A 15,679-nucleotide genomic window follows, 5' to 3' on the forward strand; every position below is an offset into this window, starting at 1 on the left:
GCACCCGGCTCACAGGGGCGTGGTGAGTTTTACAAGAGTTAACACACAGAGCCTGGCACGCACTAAATAAATGTTCTGCTGACGTCTACTGTTATCATTACCGCACAGAATCTTGACTCAGACTGGTCCCTTCTGCCAGCCTGTGGGCTCCATCCGGCCTCTCCTCTCCTCCCCTCCCAGCTCTGCCCGCAGCTGTGGGTCCCAGTACAGTCAACAGACTCCCTCACAGAGCTGGAAGCATCGGAGGTGGAGCTCCCTTCCGGGCCTCAGACAGCCAACTGACTCAGAACCAGGACGTTTCAGCTCCGACCTGTCAGAGACTGAGCTCAATTCTTGGAACCTCCTCTTTCCTTGAAAATCTCTGGGGTTTCCTTCATGACACTTCCCTCCCAACAAGAACAGAAGCAGGGTGGTTGGAGAGAGAAGGAAAATGTGAGTTTCCTGCCTCAGGCCAGCTGCAGATAACTCATCTCTGGTTTCCGGAAACTTCATCTCTGAGCATTTATTTCTGCTGAGAAAAAAAAAAAAATCCCCCCCAGAAAGAAGGAGGGGTGAAAGGGTATGGAGAGGCAAGATCTTTATATCCTCACTTGCCCTTTCTACCTGATTCCCACCTGTTCATCCTGCAGATGTCAAAGGAGGCATGGCTTTCTCCCAAATTTAATCATGTGCCCAGCCCCTCACATTCCCCAGCCACCACCCCACTTAGAACATCATATGATAACTGCCTGTTCAGTTCCCCACTCTCATTCTGCCGTAAGTCCCCCAAGGGCAAGAACAACCCACCTCAATGGCTGCCCCAGAACCTGGCCCAGTACCTGGCAGAGTCCACAAACATTCACTGATTAAATGAAGAAAAGCATCAATGACCCCTCCCTCTACACGTACGCCCCCACTCCCACCAGCCAACCAAAAAGTGAAAGCACTTTTAAGAAACTACTTGCATAGGTTCTTATAAGAACCAGTACAAATAAATCATGGCTTTCTCACGCTTTCTGAACTTTCTATCATCAGTGGAATAGTTGCCGAAAGGCATGTTTAGCAAGAGCATGCTTCTGTGTCAGAGTTTGGCCGCTCTTGTTCCTGGGAAAGCTCATGAAACCCAAACCTCTAACAGAGACTTGTGCCCACTGCCAAAATGCAGCCACATTAGAATTGAGGCTGGAGAGGGGCGTTCAAAACCACGTTGATGCCCCATAGAGAATTTAAACCAAGAAGACACTCAGGTCCAGCCCACACCAGTGCAGACGGACACTGGGGGCAGGCAGAATTATAGATTGTGATGATGAGGGATTTCACTAGAATATGTCTATTCTGAGGGGTCATTTTCAATAGAAAAGATTCTGATTTATGGTCTTCATATTGACAGACCATAAGCCCTGACTTTAATTTGGGGAAAATTGGCCACTTGATTGAGGTGTGACATTTCTGATGAATTTGTTCTTAAAAGGTCTCTGCACCTAAATAGACATTTCTCCAAAGAAGACATACAGATGGCCAAGAAGCACATGAAAAGCTGCTCAACATCACTAATTACTAGAGAAATGCAAATCAAAACTACAATGAGGTATCACCTCACACCAGTTAGAATGGGCATCATCAGAAAATCTACAAATAACATATGCTGGAGAGGGTGTGGAGAAAAGGGAACCCTCTTGCACTGTTGGTGGAAATGTAAATTGATACAGCCATTATGGAAAACAGTATGGCGGTTCCTTAAAAAACTAAAAATAGAGTTACCATATGAACCAGCAATCCCACTACTGGGCATATATGCAGAGAAAACCATAATTCAAAAAGACACATGCACCTCAATGTTCATTGCAGCACTATTTACAATAGCCAGGTCATGGAAGCAACCTAAATGCCCATCAACAGACAAATGGATAAACAAGATGTGGTACATGTATACAATGGAATATTACTCAGCCATAAAAAGGAACGAAATTGTGTCATTTGTTGAGACGTGGATGGATCTAGAGACTGTCATACAGAGTGAAGTAAGTCAGAAAGAGAAAAACAAATATTGTGTATTAACGCATATACGTGGAACCTAGAAAAATGGTAGAGATGAACCGGTTTGCAAGGCAGAAATTGAGACACAGATGTAGAGAACAAATGTATGGACACCAAGCGGGGAAAGCGGCAGGGGGTGGTTGTGGTGGTGTGCTGAACTGGGCGATTGGGATTGACATGTATACACTGATGTGGATAAAATGGATGACTAATGAGAATCTGCTGTATAAAAAAATAAATAAAATTCAAAAAAAAACACAAAAGACTAATGAGGAAATAAATGCTAATGAGAAATGGGGTTAAGATCATGTGGAGTTAGATGACAAAAATCCTATATCCTGGCTTCTGCATCAGGAGGTAAACTGGCTCACTGTGAGCAAAAGTTGTTTTTAAATTAATATTTAAGAAAAAGCATGAAATTTCAGACTGCTAATTTTACCATAATTATCATGCATGTTATCATAAATGTCCTTATTTTTTTAACCTGTTTAATTTATTCTTTTTGTAAAAAATCTTTGAGTAAATTTGGTGATCCAGAAATATGTGCAATTAACAGCAAAGGCGATAGTGAAGGACTCTTAGCTCCATCCATAGGGTGTGGACAATGTATCAATAGCATATTCTGTTATGTTCTTTCAACAGCTATATAAATATACCAGTGAGATTAGACCACCACTTCCAGGGTTGTGTTCAGAAGCATATCTGTTCTTGGCAATAATAACGGGTAGCGTGAGAACCACATTTCCATTGTTAGCTTGAGGAACACTATATAAGGAGTCTTCTTGCTTTCTAAAACACATAGTATACACAAGCATATTGTATCCTTTAAGTTGCTAATTAATGTGCACACAAGTGCATGGAAAGGCATTATCTCTGTACCTCCAATAACTTTCATTTCAATAAAAATGCAAACTATGGCTGGACACTTTCCAGTCTTTTTTTCAAATAAAAAAAAGGTCTCTGCATCCTTCTCTTGATCTAGTAATGTGTTTTAAAAGTTGAACATCCTTAGTCCAGAGTTCCTCCTCAGAGATACCCCAAAGTCTATCTGCTTAAGTTTAAACGGAAGTTCATTTTTAAGACATGGAGACACGTCTTAGAAGAAAAGATCAATTGTTTGTAACGACTGCATTTCAGAACCCAGTTATAGAAAACTTACCTTCCTGGTCATCCTTTGCATTGGCTAATATTTACATGAATTCACGTTTCCCAGGGAACACACTAACTCTACAGTTAGAAAGATGGCCAGGGCTGGCTGGGGTGACCCGGGAAAGTTGATTTAGGCTTTGACATTGGACTTGGATAATCCATCAAAGTTTATTACTGTTTGGCTGGAGTAGAATGAAGAACTGAGAGAGTCATTTCCTCTTGTTCTTTCCTCTGCAGAAAGGAGAAACAGCTGGCTCTCCTTGTAAGAACTTAGCCTCACCCACACTTCCAGGCCAGCACATTCTTGGAAGGGCCTGTCCTAGACCTCTCTAGTTCAAAGTCAGCTCACCTCATCCAAACAGCTAGAGAACTTTGTATACAGTACTGTTTATGGGGCAATTCATCACACTGCCCTGTGCTCTCACGCATGGTACTCAGCCAGCATTTATCACTTTATTATTGCTCAGTTTTCATAATAGGAATAATAATGGCTGACATCTATTTGGCACCGGACCTTGTAATAATGACATTTTTAGCATTATCTCAGACCTCCCAACCACTATGATGTTCGTGTTATTATTATCCCTGTTTCATAAAAGAAAAAACAGAGATTGATAAATGAAGTAAGTTGCCCATGTCACACAGCTGGTCTAATCTTGACCCCTAGTCTCTCTGAATCCAAAAGCTACTCTCCTAACAAGTTAAACAATTCTCTTGAATCTGGCAGGGATCTTCTTGCACATAGAACTGTCATAATTGATTGAAAAATGGGCTTGAGATGAACAGCCTTCTCTCCTTTGGCATCTTCTTCCCTCATCCCTACCGCCTCTGCTCCTCACCCCACCTGGTCGGGCCTCAATGCTGGTGAGTTTGCCTCTGTGTTCTGCGAACAGGTCTTTTCACAGAAAAAAGAGAGTGAAGAAAACCCAAAACCTGTCTATTTAAATGTAACCAGAGAGTAGTATGCCTGTTTTGGTGTTTTAGTTACTGAAATAAAGGCAGCTGTGTTTATTCCCATGTTGGCTCTTGCAGACGTGGGTTCATTTTATTTAACTTGGGATGACCAGGTCATACATATGCCTGGGATGTGTTTCATGTTCTCAGTTATACTCTGAGTGTCTGCACTGGGAAAGCCCATCTCCGTTCTAACCACCATCCTAAAGAAGGACAGAGGGGAGACGGTCCAGGACATGGTCATCGAAGCTCTGGTTTTTGACAGCTTTGAGTTATTCTGGGCTCAGTTCACATCCAGGCAATTAGTTTCAAACCCCAACCATATGTGTTTCTCACTAGCCTGAAAATGGATCAAAACATAGAGAGGAACATCTAACAGCCCCCGCTAAACCCAATACTGGAAAGGAGTGTTGGAGGAGTGCTGTGATCCTTGGAGGGGTGTTAAGAATCACAGCACTTAGTAGAGATGGAGTCCCGGAGGCCTTGGGAAAGGAACAGTGGCAGAAAGAAAGATCAAGACCATTGGCTTAACGCTTCTTCCAGCCTGGAAACTCTCTCTCTGACACTACAATATAGTGCAAAGAGCACAGATTCCACTGGGGACTGAATTGTGTCCCCTCATCCCCCAAATTCATAGGTTGAAGCCCTACACCCACAATGTGACACTATTTGGAGATGGGGCCTTTGGGAAGTAATTAGGTTCTGATGAGGTCATGAAGGTAGGACCCTCAACACTCATGTTGGGATTAGCATCCTTATAAGAAGGGACACCAGAGGGCTTGCTCTCTCCCCATCGTGTACACAAAGAGGCCGTGCGAGGACACAGCAAGATGGCGGCCAGGAAGCGAGCTCTCACCAGGAACCCAATCTGCCAGCACCTTGACCTTGGACTTCCCAGTTTCCAGAACAGTGAGAAATAAACATCTATCATTTAAGCCTCCCAGTCTATGGTTACAAAAACCATTCGGCAGCCTGAGCAAACTAATATAGGTGCCTACGTCAGACAGGGGTTCACATCCTGACTCTATCGTTCATCGCTGCGTGACCTTGGACAAGCTATTTTGTTTCTCTTGCCCATCATTTTGTGGATAAACTATGCACTGAAAACAATGATTGTCTCTCAGGGCTGTGAGGAGGGCGGAATATGATGTATGTGAAAGGTGCCTGGCACTTTTCCTGGCACCTCCATCCACGTCAGTTCCCTTCTCCCCCACTTGGGTGTCCTTAGCATTAGAATCTGGGACACGACACCCCATCAGCGATGCCGCCCCATGTATGCTATGGCCGATCTCATAAATGGGCAGCCTGTTGGTCAAATTCAGCCCACAGATGTGTTTTGTTTGGCCTGTACCAATGTTTGGGGACATTTGGATTACTTATCAACATCTAAAGGACAGAAAATTTCACATAAAAATCTCAATTTCTGGTTCTTCTTGAGAAATAAGATGGTATGTCACTGGATCTGCATTGTTCTGGGCAGGGGGGATCCCCTTGGACAGAGGGTGAGCTCTCACCTCCAGTCTCCAGGCCGGCTTCACCCACTTAGACCTGCTGGGTACCTGTGGCCTTCTGAGTGAGCAGCCCGGGGTTAACAGGGCTGTTGAAATCTAGCGTGGCCCATATTTTTCCTAGCTGCCCACAAAGGTTTTAAGTACAATTTCAGGATCAGTCCCCTGATGTGAGGAACAATTAGCACGTTCCTGAGTCACTGTTTTATTTATTTATACGTCTATTGTGAGCTAAGGAACGTTCACGGAAAAGATCGAGATCTTAGTTCTTGGAGTAAAATTCAGCTCTTGCAAGCTGGGGGGTTGGCTGACCCAGCTTTGCCCTTGTCACTCAACATCTCAGGGCCTCAGTTTCCTCCTCTGTAAAAGGAGGGCTTGGGTGAGATGATCTCTATTGTCTCTTTCCATATTTGTGTAATTATTAGGCGAAATTCAAGTGCCTGGCTAGAAATTTAACACAACTCTGTTTGCTTCCAAGCTCTAAACGTTTTAATGAAAGCAGAGCTCTTAAAACACCTCACTGATCCTTAACACAGGTCTTAACTAAATGTAAACAAGACCTGAATAATGACCTTTTTTAATGTTTTGCCCATTTCAGGGTTAAGGTCTTCACCCTTGATGTTCTGCACTTAACACACCCAAGAGGAATGAACACCAGGGCATTAAAAGACCTGATGTTCAACCTCCTGTCCAGGGAGACCTCGGGGCTCTGGGCCCCTGCTTGCCTCTCTGCCCTCATTTCACCAAAACACAAACCCAACCTCACCACCACCCAACCTCCAGTACTCTGCGCACGTGGGCCTTCTTTCAGTTCCTTGCTCAATGCTACCACTGGACCTTTGCAAGTGCAGTTGCCCCCACCTGGAGCCCTCTTCATCTTGTTAATTCCCACCGATCCTTCGGATGACAGCACAGTATCACAGCGCCATTCCTGGCCTCCTTGGCAAGATCAAGATCCTACTAACATACACTTTCATCACATCAGCTGTGGTGTAGTAGCCAACACAGGTGCATTATTACATTTTACATGTGTGATCAGTTGACTAATGATTATCTCCTCAACTGAATATAAATTCCAGGAGAGCAGGGGCCACATCTGTCTTCGCTCATTGTTGTCTTTCCAGTGCCTGGCTAATAGGGAGGCACTCATATATTTGATGAATGAATGAACAAGTAGTGGACACTACTGGGAAGATTCTCGAAGACATTAAACTCAAGAACCATGTCTTATTGAGGGTTTCATCACCAAAACCTAACAGCAATGACAGTAACGATGATGATAAGCGTTCCAAGTACCAAATACTTGGTGTGTTCCAACCCTGTTCTTACAGACTATTTATGTAGTAACTCAATAACTCACAAGAATCTTGTGCATTGGAAGTAGGTGCATTTCCTATCTCTGTTTCACAGAAGAGGAAACCAAGGCACAAAGAAGTTGGCAAGCTACTTAGTAAAAGGAAGAATAGTAATAAAATCCCAAGCAGTCTGCTATCAACTGCCAGGCCATCCTGGCCTAATATGGTACCTAAAAATCAAGCAGGGCACAAGAAGTGTTTACAGAATAAATGGCAGCTACCAGATGTCAACCCTCTACCCCCTGCACCCCAGTGACCCAAACATACATTATGTACATGGACAAATGGACGAGCCCTCTCTGGAGCAGAAGTCTAGACAGATAAGGGCCTCAGAACTTAACAGTTACAAGAGTCTCATTAAAGCCAACAGAAGCAGCAATAGGAACCAAGCAGAAAACAGAACTTAAGGTAAAGCTCCTGGGGGTGGGGTAGCTCCTTCCACCCCAGCTCAGGCCCACGGTGGGAGGGTCCCGGCCTGGCCAGCCACATACCTGATGTTTTCGTTCAGTGTGTAGAGCTCATTGCTTTGCAAGCCGCCCCCTTTAAAGACATTGATCACGGCAGTCTGGACACTGCAGGGAAATAGAAACGACCCCTGGTGAGTGGATCTGTCTCCCCGGGGCCATTTCCACAAGGAGCTCCGAGCTGAAGGTGGGTGGAAGGGCCGGGAAGCCTGTGGCACAAACACGGCCACGTTTTCTATCCCTGGAATCTGTCACTTCCATCTGAGGGTCCTTGGAGAGGAAGGGAGACTGAGGCCAGGAGGACCCAAAAGTAGACCCTCTCCCCTGCCACACTTTCTCGCAGGCTGGCAGCCCCGCTGGGGAGCAGCCTTAATGAAGGGCAGGCAGTGGGATCTACTCTCAGGAAACTGCGTGGCCACCACCGCTGGGCCTGAAAGAATCCCCAGTGGCATTAATTGCAAGCAGGAGCCGACTCAGGTCTGGGCTTCTTTCACTTAGGAGACCTGTCTTCACAGGGCAGCCTAGAGACCCAGGGCCAATAGGAAAGGATAAGTCCTTGCCTTTTTAAATTTTTAATTTAAAAAATTTTTCAAACATGGATTTTAATTGTCCTTGCCTTTTTTTTTTTTTTTGCGGTACACAGGCCTCTCACTGTTGTGGCCTCTCCCGTTGCGGAGCACAGGCTCCGGACGCGCAGGCTCAGTGGCCATGGCTCACGGGCCCAGACGCTCCGCGGCATGTGGGATCTTCCCGGACCGGGGCACGAACCCGTGTCCCCTGCATCGGCAGGCAGACTCTCAACCACTGCACCACCAGGGAAGCCCTGTCCTTGCCTTTTAATAGTACCCTCTGGGGAGAACCCCAGAGGGGCTGGCCTCACTTCCCCTTCCACTCCCACTCCTGCCACTGTCTAGGCAGAAGAGTTAATCCGTTGAGGGGCCCAGGTAAGTCTTGACTCCACGTTCTCTGGACCCCAGCCCAACATTTCAGCAAGGAGCTGATCACAAGCTTGTCTTTACCAAGGGTTCCAGGCCTTTTTAAATGAACAAGCCTCCATTTAACGTCAAAACATTTCAGACACCTCCTCCCTCCCCATCATAAGGGTTGGGTGTTCACTGAAAAAATCCATAATAATCTAAATGACAAAGAATTCCATAATGCTTTAAAATAATGATGCATTGATTTGTCCAAAAAGGAACCACACAGATTTGAAAAACAGCTCAGAGAAGGGTGAGACATAGAACGGATTCAGTCTCTACTCAGTGCTGGGTGCACAGAAGTTCAGCTGGACGCCTTACAAAGGCTAAGTGTCTCCTCTCCCAGCCACCTGTGGCTCCCAGGTATGGATCACCCATGGTTTACGCTGCTTAGTTAGCTTTTCACAGATACTGTCTTAGCTCTCCAAAGGGGTAACAGGTGACTTGAGGTTACTTATATGTTCCCACCCCCGGATCCTCTTACAATTGTTGTGTGACTAATGGGCATGAACGGTAACTGTAAGTTCTGATCCAACTGTCCCGGGCTGGTTAACTGACTCTGGGAGCCCAGAGGCCCCCAGGGGTCCGCTTTCCCTCTACTAAAACAAGGCAAGCTGGGGAGATGGAGCGGGAGAGGGACAAATTAGGAGTATGGGATTCACAAACTCCTATACATAAAATAAATAAGGAACAAGGATTTACTGTATAGCACAGGGAATAATATTCAGTATCTTGGAATAACCTATAATGAAACACAATCTGAAAAAAAATAACTGAATCACTATGCTGTGCACCTGAAACTAACACAACATTGTAAATCAACTATACTTCAATAAAAAAAGAAAAAAATATTTTTTAAAAAAGGAAAGCTAATGGATAGAGTTGAGGTAGGGAAAAGCACTCTCTTCATCAATCACCCGTATACTCACAACCTTCTGGAGCTGAGATCTCAGGAGATGCTGAAGCTCAGCCAGCCCCTGGTCCTGCTCTGGTGCTGGCAGTGCCCCTCTGCCCGCCCGTGCCTCCTGTACCTGTTCCAGGCCGAGTTGGAGCTCAGCTGCAGAGCCTGGCGGGCTGCCTGGAAGCGGGGCAGGTCGCTGAGCGCCGGAGAGCTCATGAAGCGCGGTCTGGGCCTGCGGAAAGAGCCCATCTTGGGGAACTCGACAGGCAGGCTGGGGGCGAAGCCGCGGGTCATAAGTCCAGGTGAGGGGACGGCTTCTCCTCTGGACCTGAAGGTTCCGACTGCCCACCCAGAGGGCTTCTCCCAGGACTGCTTTCTGGCCCTCAGGCTTTCTCAAAACCACAACGTTAGCCAACACCTGAAAAGAGAGGGCAGCTTTTGTTGAAAACGCCTAGACTGAGCAGACCCCATCTTGGAGGAAGTTGGCTGGGGCTTCCTGGCCAAACTATCCTAAAAACAATTCCAGGACCCCACAGCACTATCTATACCCTGCAGGGTCCCATTCACAAGTGTTTACAGGCCTCTTGTTAGTTTTGGTCGCTTCCCAAAATGGGAAGCCAGCGACAGTGGGTTGAGGCCAGTCCTACAGAAAAGTGATTTCTAAGCTGTACTTGACGGTGGTTCCCATGCACGCTCATCAGAGTTTGGGTGCTGGCTGGGTTTCTGTAGACCCCACGATGCTGCGCGTTAAGAGATGGCTTTTTAAAAAATGGAGAACACGAGAGTTCCTTGTCCTGGCACTGAAGACCGTCCATGACATGCCCTGACCACAGCAGCCCACGTGTATCGCTCAGTATTTCCCAAAGCGTCAGTGCCTCTTCACTCAGGCTCATCTCCTCACCCTCTCTTACCTGCTGTTCATTCATTCATTCATTCATTCCATCAGAACATATTTATTGGTTACTATTTATTAACCATGTGAGCTGTGGAGCATCCAAAGATTTCTAAGACCTAGTCCCTGCCTTCCAGAGGCTCATGGTGTATGGGAAGATGACTGGTCATGTATTTGTTCACACAATAAATATTTATTGAGCACCTACTATGCTCCAGGCACTCAGGTACTGGGGATACAATGGTGGCCCTGGAGAATGTGGTCCCTGCCCCATGGAGCTTACAACTGGCAGGCAATGCTCCATGCCAGGCTGACTCCCTCCCAGGCTTTTGATTGTATCTCCCGTTTCCCTTGCCCAGAACCCCCTCCCTCTTCTTCTCTGCTTGTCTAAATCTAATTTACCCTGAAGGGTTGGGTTCAAGGATACTGTCTCCTGGAAACCTTTAAGGCTTCATGGTTAATGGCAGTGACTTTGAGTGAATCTGGGTTTGAGTCTTAACAAGGCCACTCCCAAGCTGTGTGACTTTGGACTCATTAAGTCTGAGAGTCCAGACCTGTTAGCACTGCCAACTTCCCAGGACTGATGAGAGAGGAAATGAGATGGTGCGACATGCCCAGCAGAACAGCAGACCCAAGGCTCTCAAGCATCAGCTGCTTCTGTTCAGACTCATCTCCTTCTTTCCTCGGCCCTTTTGAACCTGTCATTTCAGTCTTTTCATCTTTAGTGATTCTCAAGTCCAAATGGACGACTTAAAGTGAGTTTTGAAACTGGTCAGAGTGACGGACAGAAGGAATCCACCAAGGTCATAGTTACTTTTTCCTTCTAAGGCTTTAAGGTTCAGCCCAGAAGTATTCTCACTGGCACCTCTCTCACCAGCTTACTCTGCTATGACCCCGAAAACAATGCTGAAAGAAAAAGACATTCCAGCCATACATGCCAACTTTCAGGTTGGCAGGAGGGGTAGGTTCTGCAGGTCCAACTGCAGCGTCAGAACCGAGGTGCCTCCTTCTAATGAAACACGCTGCTCTGGTCAGAAGGGGCGTGAGGCTGCTAGATGGGCACAGAGGCCGTCCATCCAGAGGGTGTGGGCGGTGCTAGCACTGTCTGCAGACAATGGGCACAGTGACAGTGAACTTGTAAAACCAAGGGCCAAAAAAGGAATGACTCGGCCCACCTCTTACATTTTTTTAAAGGAAAGCAGACTTGTGTCCCATTTTCTTTGCCAATCTCCTGCCCTCCGACCCATTCTCAGACTGAGCAAATAGTGACTAAACTTTACCAGTAAATGCTGGGGAAGTTGTAACAAGCCCGCTCAGTTTCAGAGGGTCTCAGTACTTCCCCAAGTGCCCCTGGAAGGTGTAAAGATCTGTGCAAATCAGTGAGTGAGGCAAAGAAGTAATACAACCACAGAAGCCCCTTCGGAAGCCTTGAAAGTAGCCGGCTTTGGGATTTGATTTGTCCGGTAAAGGTCACACTATTAAGAGAGGCTCTGTTTCACTGCACGTCTTTAAATGGGCCTGCTAAGTGCAAGTCATCTGTGTAATTACGGGCTATTAACTCCGTTTATGAGCATCCTAAACTCCAGGTGATGCAGTTGCCTCCCACTCAGGGGCACTTGTACAGGGAAGTAGAAAGGTGAGCAGAACGGATCGATCATGGGGTTCAGCTTCCGGCTTCCTGCTGAAGCACCACTTCTCCAGGAGGCTGGGCGACACTGAGGGTCCCATGGTGGGCTCCTGTCCCCACCCCGGCCCCGTCCGACTTCTCAGTTAACGCCTCCCACCAGGCCGCCTGCTCCAAGCCATGTGTGCATCCAGCAAGACACATGGGCAGACCCATGCACACACGTGACCTTTTTAACTAAGGGTAATTTTCAGCCAAAGGGATGATGACCACAGCCTCCTTGGCCTTGCATTAGCCCCACAATAACACACAACCAGGAGCACCTCTGACTCATTTGTCCCCGGCAAAACCTGCCACCCTCAGATCCAGACAATCCAAAGCTGTCTGGGTCTCTACCATTCTCACTTCTGGACGGAGCCAGGAGGACTCCCCAGAGCACGCAGAGGAAGCTGCTGGGCATGCTGACAAGAGTGGTCTAAAGGGAAAAGCTGACACGCCCTGCATCCACCTGCTACGGCGCCGCCTCCTCGGACATGGGTTTGTCCTGACCTAAATAGGACAAATCAGAAAGTGACAAGACGGATGGGGCTTTGGGGTGAGGCCAGTCCAGGCCCCCATTTACAGGTGACAAAAGTGAGGCCCAGAGGAGCAGGGAAACGTCCAATGTGTCTGAGGTAGGAGAGAGCCAGGACTGGCTAGAACTCAGGTTCCCTGACTCCCACCTAGGCCATTTGTAAATTCCTTGAAGATGGGCATCGGGACTTACTCACCTCTGTTACCTCAAGCCTAAGCGCAGTGCTCAAGATAAAAATGAAGGAAAGGACAGCAACTAATAAGGCACCACTGCCTGCCTGACGTGAAGACGAGCTCTGTCCCAGTAGGGAAACTTACTCAGTAGGGAAACCCTGGCCTCAATGCTCTTTCTGCCACCCACTGACTGTATGAGGCAGAAAAACCGGCCCCCAAAGATAGAGTCACATTTTAGTTCTTAGAACCTGTGACTATTGCCTCGGGTGGCAAAAGATGTGATTAGGTCGAGGATCTCGAGAGAAGGAGCTTAGCCTGGATTATCCAGGTGGGCCCCTAAATACAATGACACGTATCCTGATAAGAGGGATGCAGGAGATTGGAGACAGAAGAGGAGAAGACACAGATACACACAGAGAAGGTATGAAGATGGAGTCAGAGACTGGAGAGATACAGCCACAAGCCATCTGAAGATCAGAGAAGTTAAGTAACCTGCCAGTTAAGTCACACAGCTAATAAGCGGCAAATCACTGACTGACAAATGGCCTAATTCTACAGCCCTTTCCCACTTTGCCTTTGCCAGGCTACCAAACGCAGCCAGAAAATCAGCATCGAGGCTACCGAGTTAGTCAGGAACATCTAGTCACAAGATTTCTTACCAAAATTCAAATCTCATGCCCAGAAGATAAACAGGCATAAGGAGCTCTAAGACCACGTTTGATGCGGACAAGAGGATCACAAGGAGAGAAAATGAAAAGAGAAAGCACGACTGCCTTACTTAGACACCCCACCCCTTACTACCTGCGTGACCTTGGCAAGTTTCTTGACGTCTCTGAGGCTCCATTTCCCCCTGCGAGAGATGAGCTTGCTAACATGACAACCTCAGGGTTGAATGCGGGTAAAATGAGTACATATTTGTAAAGCCCTTAGATAGAACAGCTCATGGCAAAGAGCAAATGCCTCATAAGTGCTTGTTAAATAAATAAAATAGCTTGTTGTTATTTCTAAATCTCCAAGCAATGACAGCCGTAGACACAGAGCAACACTTCCTCTAGCTTATGGCGACCTCACAAACATCTGGAAAATACTCCACTTGGGAGCAGGCCAGGCCTCTGAGCTCCCATGGTGGTCACAGTGCATTAGGGTCTTTGGTAACTCACGATGTTATTTATTGAGGCATGATGCCTCTCAACTCCTTTCCTGCAGCGTTCTTTCTGGGCTGCAGCGGGGATGGGTGTTGGTCACAGAGTGAAGCAAGCTAAGAATTACCAGCCCTTTGGCCCAGCAGTTCCACTTCTAAGAATGCACCCTACAGACATGGTCATGTGTCCCCAAAGACTGGCAGATGTGTTCATTCTTTGCAGTAACGAAAAACTGGAAACTCCCGAAATATCCACCCAGAGGGGAGAGGTTAAATCAAGTATGGTACCCCCTAAATGGAAGAGTTAACATACCATTAAAATTAATGCTAATGCCTGTAGTTCTGAAGGAGGCGTGGTCACTAGAAGCTTTGGAATCAGACAAACCCTGGCGTCAATGCTCATTCTGCCACCCACTGACTGTATGAGGCAGAAAAACTGGTCCCCAAAGATAGAGTCACTTTTTAGTTCTTAGAACCTGTGAATATTACCTCGGGTGGCAAAAGATGTGATTAGGTCAAGGATCTTGAGAGAAGGAGCTTAGCCTGGATTATCCAGGTGGGCCCCTAAATACAATGACATGTATCCTGATAAGAGGGATGCAGGAGGGCTTCCCTGGTGGCGCAGTGGTTGAGAGTCCACCTGCCGATGCAGGGCACACGGGTTCGTGCCCCAGTCCGGGAGGATCCCACGTGCCGCGGAGCGGCTAGGCCCGTGAGCCACGGCCACTGAGCCTGCGCGTCCGGAGCCTGTGCTCCGCAACGGGAGAGGCCACAACAGTCAGAGGCCTGCGTCCCGCAAAAAAATAAATAAATAAATAAATAAAAAGAGGGATGCAGGAGATTGGAGACAGAAGAGGAGAAGACACAGATACACACAGAGAAGATATGAAGATGGAGTCAGAGACTGGAGAGATACAGCCACAAGCCAAGGAATGCTGGCAGCCACCAGAGGAAGCTGAGAGAGGAAAGAGATTCTCCCAATGCAGCTAGAAGTTGGTATACTGTGAAAAAAAGAAAAAGAGATTCACCCCTAGAGCCTCTGGAAGGAGTGTGACCCTGTGACACATTGATTCTGGACTTTTGACTCCAGAACTGTGAGAGAATACATTTCTGATGTTTTAAGCCACCAAGGTTGAGGGAATTTGTTATTGCAGCCAACAGAAAGAGAATATACTCCCTCTGTGTCCCTGGACCACTCTAAACTGCAGTCTCTACATCTAACACACAGGAACTTGGAGAGTTGTGGTGCCAACGAGAAAGAGTATCTACGAGGTGCTTGGCATGGTTCCTGGAACTCTGCAGGTACCACCGCAGATGCAGTGGCAGTTCAGAGCAAAGGGGCCAGAGCCAGGCCCCATGTCACCACTTCCAGCCAAGGCAGGCGATTTAGGGTTGGTGGGGGGCTGGGCGAGATGATTCGAGTAAGGCTTGAAATAGTCTTGGTATGCAGCAAGTGCTTGATATATGCTACCTATTGTTTATTTTTTTTACTGCCACCATCACTGCTGTATTAGCCTGCTCAGTCTGCTATAACCAAATACCACAGATGGGATGGTTAAAGCAACAGGAATTTATTCTCTTGCAGTTCAGGAGATACAAGTTCAAGATCAAGGTGTCGGCAAGGTTGGTTTCTCCTGAGGCCTCTCTTCTTGGCTTGCAGATGGCCACCTTCTCCCTGTGTCCTCACGTGGCCTTTCCTCTGTGTATCCGCATCCCCTGGTGTCTCTTTGTGTGTCCGAATCTTCTCTTCTTATGAGGACACCAGTCAGATTGGATTAGGGCCCACCCTAACAAGCTCATTTTAACTCAGTCACCTCTGTAAAGGCCCTATCTCCAAATACAGTCACATTCGAAGGTACTAGGGCTAGGTCTCAACACATGAATTTGGGGGGGACACACTTCAGCTACAACCACCACCATCATCGTTGTCACCACCACAAAACCTTCTTTG

At 47.1% G+C, this 15,679-nt stretch overlaps 1 protein-coding gene across 3 annotated transcripts in view; it reads right to left on the reverse strand.

The window, feature by feature from the left end:
- The window catches only part of PRR5L (proline rich 5 like), a 74,957-nt gene that overhangs the window by 45,615 nt on the left and 13,663 nt on the right, over positions 1–15,679 (reverse strand). For all 3 annotated transcript variants that reach the window (XM_082628848.1, XM_082628847.1, XM_082628846.1), the window contains exons 2-3: positions 9,455–9,742; positions 7,474–7,554 (exon numbers count right to left, since the gene is read on the reverse strand). In XM_082628848.1, coding sequence (XP_082484974.1) covers positions 7,474–7,554; positions 9,455–9,618 — 245 coding nt within the window. In that variant the 5' untranslated portion in view covers positions 9,619–9,742. The remainder of the gene's footprint in view (positions 1–7,473; positions 7,555–9,454; positions 9,743–15,679) is intronic.

The sequence above is a fragment of the Mesoplodon mirus genome (genome assembly GCF_964341445.2).
Source record: "Mesoplodon mirus genome assembly, chromosome: 7".
NCBI lineage: Eukaryota > Metazoa > Chordata > Mammalia > Artiodactyla > Ziphiidae > Mesoplodon > Mesoplodon mirus.